At 40.9% G+C, this 8,564-nt stretch overlaps 1 protein-coding gene and 1 pseudogene across 2 annotated transcripts in view; both read right to left on the reverse strand.

The window, feature by feature from the left end:
- The window catches only part of CUNH5orf22 (chromosome unknown C5orf22 homolog), a 28,584-nt gene that overhangs the window by 6,629 nt on the left and 13,391 nt on the right, over positions 1 to 8,564 (reverse strand). For both annotated transcript variants that reach the window (XM_017526836.2, XM_017526837.2), the window contains 2 exons: positions 4,267 to 4,333; positions 218 to 357 (listed from right to left, as the gene is read on the reverse strand). In XM_017526836.2, the coding sequence (XP_017382325.1) occupies positions 218 to 357; positions 4,267 to 4,333 (207 nt within the window). The remainder of the gene's footprint in view (positions 1 to 217; positions 358 to 4,266; positions 4,334 to 8,564) is intronic.
- Positions 8,037 to 8,564, reverse strand: part of LOC108303002 — a 1,342-nt pseudogene continuing 814 nt past the window's right edge.

Raw genomic sequence — 8,564 nt, forward strand, 5'->3', positions numbered from 1 at the left:
CAGGGTTTCACCATGTTGACCAGGATGGTCTCGATCTCTTGACCTTGTGATCCACCCACCTCGGCCTCCCAAAGTGCTGGGATTACAAGCGTGAGCCACTGCACCCGGCCCTGCAAAGTCCCTTTTATGCACATAAATATAATGCAACATATTACAGGTTCCAGAGATTAGGATGTGGGCATCTCTGGTTTGCCATTATTCAGCCTAACACACTTACCTTGCAATTGTCACAAGAGTAGGCTTTGGTAAATTTTTCAGTAAATAATGTACAGATTGAATCAGATACTCTATTTCTTGTTCTGTGCTGATATGGTGAGGAAGTTCTGAATAATCGCAGGTCAAACCAGCCTGGTGAACCTGAAAATAAGACAATTAAAAATTACACTGTATGATGGTTGTTTTTAAAAGCTTCTTTAATCATTAATAGCCTTATTGACAAATCTTTATTTTTATTGATACATAAAGGATGTACATATTTTCAGGGTACATGTGATAATGTAATACATTCATAATAGCATATAAAGATCAAATCAGGGTAACTGGGATATCTAACACCTTAAATATGACAAACTTTTAATTTTTAATATTTTTATGCATTGGGATTATTTTTTCCCTAACAGTTTATATGTCATAAAAGTTACTTGCTCTCTGAAGTGTTGGTAGAACTCGCCTATATACCTGTCTGGACCAGATGCCTCTTCTTAGAATAGTTCTTTAACTACTTCTTCATTTTATGATTATTGGTCTTTAGCTGAGTCAATTTGGTAATTCATTTTTTTTTTTTTGAGACGCAGTCTCGCTTTGTCAGGCTGGAGTGCAGTGGCGTGACCTGGGCTCACTGCAACCTCTGCCTCCCTGGTTTAGGTGATTCTCCTGACTCAGTCTCCTTGGTAGCTGGGACTACAGGCACGTGCCACCATGCCCAGCTAATTTTTGTATTTTTAGTAGAAATGGGGTTTCACCATGTTGGCCAGGATGGTCTTGATCTATTGACTTTGTGATCCGCCCGCCTTGGCCTCCCAAAGTGCTGGGATTACAGGCGTGAGCCACTACGCCTGGCCAGAAACCTGATGGTTTTAAAAACAGGAATCTCCCTATACAAACTCTTCTTGCACACTGCCATGTGACGTGTGCCTTTCACCTTTCGCCATGATTGTGGGGCCTCTTGAGCCATGTGGAACACTAAGTCCATTAAATCTCTTTCTTTTGCAAATTGCCCAGTCTTCGTATGTCTTTATTAGCAGCATGAAAACAGACTAATACAGTAAATTGGTACCAGTAGAGTGGGGTGCTGTTGAAAATGTGAAGCAACTTTGGAACTGGGTAACAGGCAGAGGTTGGAACAGTTTGGAGGGCTCAGAAGATGGCAGGGAAATGTGGGACAGTTTGGAACTTCCTAGAGACTTGTTGAATGGCTTGGACCAAAATGCTGACAATGACATGGACAATGAAATCCAGGCTGAGGTGGTCTCAGATGGAGATGAGGAACTTGTTGGGAACAGGAGCAAAGATGACTCTTATGTTTTAGCAAAGAGAGTGCTGGCATTTTGCCCCTGCTCTAGAGATGTGTGGAACGATCAACTTGACAGAGATGATTTAGGGTATGTGGTGGAAGAAATTTCTAAGCAGCAAAGGATTCAAGAGGTGACTTGGGTGCTGTTAAAGGCATCCAGTTTTTTTGAGAATGGTCTTGTTCTGTCACCCAAGGTGGAGTACAGTGGTGCTATCTCGGCTCACTGCAGCCTCCGCCTCCCAGGTTCAAGTGATTCTCTGCCTTAGCCTCCCGAGTAGCTAGGATTACAGGTATGTGCCACCACACCCAGCTAATTTTTGCATTTTTAGTAGAGACGGGGTTTCCACATGTTGGCCAGGCTGGTCTTGAACTCCTGGCCTCGAACTCCTGGCCTCAAATGATTTGCCTGCCTTGGCCTCCCAAAGTGACGGGATTACAGGCGTGAGCCACCATGCCTGGCCAAGGCATTCAGTTTTAAGAGGGAAACAGAGCATAAAAGTTTAGAAAATTTGCAGCCTGACAATGTGAAAGAAAACAAAATTTCATTTTTTTGAGGAGGAATTCAAGCTGGCTGCAGAAATTTGCATAAGTAATGAGAAGCCAAATGTTAATCCCCAAGACAATGGGGAAAATGTATCCAGAGAATGTCAGACACCTTTGCGGCAGCTCCTCCCATCTCAGGCCTGGAGGTTTAGGAGGAAAAAATTGTTTCATGGGCAGGACCCAGGGTTCCAGTGCTGTGTGCAGCCTAGGGACTTGGTGTCCTGTGTCCCAGCCGCTCCAACTATGGCTAAAAGGGACAACATAGAGCTTGGGCTGTGGCTTCAGGGGATGCAAGCCCCAAGCTTTAGCAGCTTCTATGTAGTGTTGAGCCTGTGAGTGCACAGAAGTCAAGACCTGAGGTTTGGGAACTTCTGCCTAGGTTTCAGAAGATGTTTGGAAATACCTGGATGCTCAGGCGTTAGAGTTTGCTGCAGGGGCAGGGCCCTTATGGAGAATCTCTGCTATGGCAGTATGGAAGGGAAATGTGGGGTAGGATCCCCACCCAGAGTCCCTAGGGGTACCGCCTAGTGCAACTGTGAGAAGAAGCCCACTGTCCTCCAGACCCCAGAATGGTAGATCCACTGACAGCTTGCACTGTGTGCCTGGAAAAGCTGCAGACACTCAAAAACAGCCTGTGAAAGCAGCCAGGAGGGAGGTCATACCCTGCAAAGCCACACTGGTGGAGCTGCTCAAGACAATGGGAGCTCACCTCTTGCATCAGTGTGACCTGCATGTGAGACATGGAGTCAAAGACAATCATTTTGGAGCTTTAAGATTTGACTTCCCCGATGGACTTCAGACTTGCATTGCCCCTTTTTTGGGCCAATTCCTCCCATCTGGAATGGCTGTATTTACCCAATGCTTGTATACCTACTGTATCTAGGAAGTAGCTAACTTGCTTTGATTTTACAGGCTCAAAGGTGGAAGGAATTTGCCTTGTCTCAGATGAGATGCTGGACTGTGAACTTCTGAGTTAATGATGAAATGAGTTAAGACTTTATGGGACTGTTGGAAAGCCATGGTTGGTTTTGAAATGTGAGGACATGGGATTTGGGAGGGGCCAGGGATGGAATGATAAGGTTTGGCTGTGTCCCAAACCAAATCTCATCTTGAATTGTAACTCCTACAATTCCCACATGTCGTGGAAGGAACCCAGTGGGAGGTAACTGAATTGTTGAGGCGGGTCTTTCCCACGCTGTTCTCATGATAGTGAATGAGTCTCACGAGATCTCGTGGTTTTAAAAATGGGAGTCTCCCTGCAGAAGCTCTCTCTGGTCTGCTGCCATATGAGACATACCTTTCACCTTCCGCCATGCCTGTGAGGCCTCCCCAACCATATGGAACTGTAAGTCCATGAAATCTTTTTCTTTTGTAAATTGCCCAGTCTTTGGTATGTCTTTATCAGCAGTGTGAAAACAGACATCTCTTATTTTAAAGAATACCAGCAAAATCTTATAAATTCAATCAATACTTAAATCAATACTTCAATCAAACAAGTGGTCTGACTGTATTCCATAAGTAAATAAAACATGCAAACTCAGCTTACTGAAGTAAGAGAAAGACCACACTAAGGGGCAGGAGACGTGGAAGTCTTGGCCTTGGCATCAAATCTGAGAGAAGTCATTTGAACATTTTAAGCTACAGCTTTCTCATCTCAAGTACAAGGTCAAAAGGGAAAACATATGCTTCAAAGACGGCAAAATGATATAAAAATAAAAGAAATTATGACTCAAAGTATCTTTGGTCACAGCATTCAGATCCCTGTTGACAAACACCTAACACATTTAAAATGTGCTAGTCACAGCTCTCCCTTTTTTCTTTGTCTTTCGGTTTCGCAAACAGAAAAGGTTTTAAATAGGAAGGAAAAAAAAGGAAGGAAGAAGAAAGCATAAATACTCATCCATAAAAAACAGACAATTTTAGAAATTGTGTACTTTTGGCTGCTGAAGAGAGATCTGACCACAGACAAAATTTAAAAAAAAACACAGGACTTTTGCCCGATACATAAAATTGAGGAAAAAATGTTTTTTCTGGAACTTTTCCAGTATTCTATTTCAATGTATGTGTTTTTTCACTCATTTCTTAATAATTCTTTCAGACTTCACAGGAGCACAAATAAAAACGAACTACTTTAGCAAAAAGCAAATTTTTCTACCCAGAAAATTGTCTTTCTAAAGGGTCAATTTTATACTTTAATATAAAATATTTACCATTTCATAGTCTGGTACTTCCATCCGTTTTTTCAAACTCTGTACAAGGGGAACTAGTGATTCCATTCTGGAAAAAAGTCACCCCACTCAAATTAAACATCACAACCACCACAACTAAAATGACAATAGCAAATGATACATTATACTAACATTTACCATAATAACATGCTTCCTATGGTACTTAGGAAATAAAATATAAAGCTGTTCAAATATCTTAAAATATTAAGAAATAAATGTTTCCTGTTTTCTTACCTAAAAGATTACAGATTGTGTTAAGGATTAAAAGTCAGCATTCAAGAAAACGAGATTTCTTCTTCAAAAATGGGAAGTGCTAGTGACTTTAAAAATTATTTTGAGGACTATACTTAACTATAGTAACCATTTTACTATATGTATATCAAAATATCATGTTGTACACCTTAAATATTTACAATAGGCCGGGTGAGGTGGATCACACCTGTAATCCCAGCACTTTGGGAGGCAGAGGCAGGCAGATCACCTGAGGTCAGGAGTTTGAGAACAGCCTGGCCAACATGGTGAAACCTTGTCTCTACTAAAAATACATGATCAGCCGAGTGTGGAGGTGCATGCCTGTAGTCCCAGCTACTTGGGAGGCTGAGGCAGGAGAATTGCTTGAACCTGGGAGGCAGAGGTTGCAGTGAACCGAGGCCAAGCCACTGTACTCCACCACAGGCGACGAGTGAAACTCTGTCTCAAAAAAAATAAATTATTTTAATTAGCAAGAAAATTAAGTGTTGTTAGCATGCTGTGATGAAAAATGAAGCTGTTTCCCAAAAGCTAAAAAAAAAAAGAAAAAAATTAAGAATTGTTTATTGGTATATATAATTATTATTACTATTCTTAGTGAGACAGGTTCTTGCTCTGTCACCCAGGCTGGAGGGCAGTGGTGTGATCATGGCTCACTGCAGCCTCGAACTCCGGGCTTAAGGAATTTCCCACTTCAGCCTCCTGAGTAGCTGGGACTATAAGTGAACACCACCACATCCGACTAATTTTAAAATCTTTTTGTAGAGATAGGGTCTTGCTATGTTGCCTAGACTGGTCTTAAACTCTGGGCCTCAAGTAATCCTTCTACCACAGCCTCCAAAAGTGTTGGGATTATAGGTATGAGACTAGGCTTGGCCAGTATATACAATTATAACCAGAAAAATCCTACATCATCTGATATAACATTGGTGCATTTAAGGTATTAAGTTTAGGTGAAACCCTTTGGAAGGTCTGACTGGCTGATGTTTCTAGTATTTTAATCCCTCCTCCACGAATATTCACTAATTTGCTGGGAGGGAAAAAAGAAAGAAAAAAGGACACCTGGAGGCCTGCCTGCTTGCCCACTGGACCTGTTACTTTTTCCTTTTCACTAATGACATTTTCTAGGCTTTTGGACCCTAACCACTCACCTCACTTCCCTAGACATAGTAAAGACGCCATGCCGAGGGTCTGGCTCTCTAGGGTCATGGTTAGTTTGGGAAGACTTTCTTTGGGTCACATCTACTTTTCCTTTATGCTATTTTTTCCCCCTCAATACCGAGCACAGTCTAAACTCACTACTGTTGCAGTCTCAGCATATCTTCAAGTCTGTGATAGAACTCTCTGCTGGTGATGAGGAGCTAACTGGGCATGCTCAGTAGGCAGAGTGTTGTTTCAGTGGAAGTCTTTAGAAGTCTGTGGGCTGGACTTAGAATTCTAAGGTTTCCAGCCCTATTGTTGTTGTTTAACTTTTAAACTTAGTTTGAGACTTCATGAAATAACAAAATAGTAGATATTTTTCAGTATTTCTAGGAAGACTCCTGTCCTGTGACTTATTTCTCTCTCTCCCTCTTCTATCGGTTTGAAAAAGAGGGAATCATTTTTAGAAGCAGCTCGCTATACTAAAGAGGAAAAAGCAATAACTGATTTTTTTTTTTTTTTTTTTTTTTTGATACAGGGTCTTCCTCCATCACGCAGGCTGGAGTACAGTCGTGTGATCTCAGCTCACTGCAGCCTTGACCTCCCAGGCTCAAGTGAACCTCCCACCTCAACCTCCCAAGTAGCCATAGGCGCACGCCACCATGCCTGGCTACTTTTTTGTATTTTTTTATAAAGACAGGATTTCACCATGTCACCCCGGCTGGTCTTGAACTCCTGAGCTCTGGCGATCTGCCCACCTTGGCCTCCCAAAGTGCTCGGGTTACAGGTGTGAGCCACCACACCCAGCCATTAACAGATGTTAACGTGCCTAATCAGTACTTATTGATGTGATTAATATTACTGTGAATTATTCTTCCACATCACTGCTGTGTTAAGTCTCAATAATTAAAGCTTTAAGATGTTTACATTTCAGGGATGTTTCTGAATATTTTAAGTAAAAATTACAATGAGTATTTTGAATAGATAATACATGCACATAGAAAAATAAATAATTTCTCACTCATATACTTTATCATTTAGCCATAGAATTCCTCTCCCCAGAGGCAACCACTGTTCCAGTTTCTTCCATATTCTTCTAGAGATCTGCTGAATTATTTTTAATAACCATAACATGACAAATCTTAGGGCTATTCATGTTCTGGCCTAAAATACTATGATTCTAATTTGCCATTTTGTCTTGCTGTCTTACAACTGATTTTCTTTTGTTTACACCAAAGAGAATAATATGACAGTTTGTGGGAAATTAATCTTAAAATATGCTAGTTCAGAGGCAGGAGGTTGCAGTGAGCTGAGATTGCGCCACTGCACTCCAGCCTGGGTGACAGTGCGACTCTGCCTCAAAACAAAACAAAACAAAACAAAAAACAAAACAAAACAAAACAAAACAAAACAAAACGCTAGTTCTGGTTTTCCTATGCTCATGGGGACAAAAAGTTTGTCTGATGGTTTTATTTTAGTTTTCTGGCCATTCGAGTTTACATGATTTAAGAAATATTTTGGAGAAAAGTAACTGTAATATTTATGTCAATATTCTTTCACGCCAGCTTCAATACCAAAGGCTTTCACTCCAAAAGAATGTCTCTCTCCATACTTTCAAGGTAATATGAACAGTCAGTCAAATAAATGACCTGATGGAGAATCTAGCCTTCAAATACTGCTCCTTCATGTCAAGAGATTGAAAATACCCTTCCACTTGTATTTGAGTTTTCCTTAAAAGAAGGTAACATTTTCACATTGTAATTTACTTGTCAAGTAATTTACTTTTCTGTTGTTAGGTTAGTATTTTTTTCTTATTCTACTTAGAACAGGGAATGCCTATGTACTACTCATCTTTAATTCTCTATAAGACCTTGTACAATATCTCATATTTAGGGGCAGCTACTGTACAAAGACTAAAAACATGTCCGCTCACTATGTGACTTTGGGCAACTTACTTAACCTTGGTTTCCTCATCTATAAAATTTACATAATAAAACCATGAGACTGTTATAAGGAGTACATGAGATAATACAAGGAAAAATATTAAATAAAGGGTACACAGGAAACACCCAATAATGTTAACTATTGTTAGTAAATGTGTTAAAACTTAATATGAATTCTTTTTTCTTTCTCTCTCTCTCTCTCTTTCTTTTTTGAGACAAGGTCTCTGTCACCCAGGGTAGAGTGCAATGGCATAATCACAGCTCACTGCAGCCTCAAATTCCTAGGCTCAAGCAATCCTCCCACCTCAGCCTCCCAAGCAGCTGGGACTATAGGTGTGTGCTACCATATCCGGCTAATTAAAAACCTTTTTTTAGAGACAGGGTCTTGTTATGTTGCCCAGGTTGCTCTGGAACTCCTGGCCTCAACTGATCTCCCGCCTCAGTTTCCCAAGTAGCTGAATACTATTTTTTTTTTTAATTGCTCTCTGTAAGTTTATTGTCTTTATCTGAAAAATCCTCATAGAAAATTGTTTGGTTTAGCTCTCAGCATCCCACTCCTGAGCTCTGACAAAGCCTGCCTTCTTTTCAGCTTCTTTCTTCTGAGCAAGGGACATTTTGGGATGGTTCCATCTCTTCTTTATAACGTCTTTCTTGGGCTTCTTTTCATAGACTGGATTCTCTCGTATAGCAGCATGAGCTTTCTTATACATCACAATCATGTCTGGAGTTACACCTTTTTTTTTTTGAGACAGAGATTCTCCTACCTCAGCCTCCGGAATAGCTGGGACTACAGGCGTACCACCACGCCTAGCTAATTTTTGTATTTTCAGTAGAGACAGAGTTTCACCATGTTGACCAGGATGGTCTCAATCTCTTGACCTCGTGATCTGCCCGCGTTGGCCTCCCAAAGTGCTGGGATTATAGGCATATGCCATGGCACCTGGCTAC

This window comes from Cebus imitator, unplaced genomic scaffold (assembly GCF_001604975.1).
Source record: "Cebus imitator isolate Cc_AM_T3 unplaced genomic scaffold, Cebus_imitator-1.0 Scaffold44, whole genome shotgun sequence".
NCBI lineage: Eukaryota > Metazoa > Chordata > Mammalia > Primates > Cebidae > Cebus > Cebus imitator.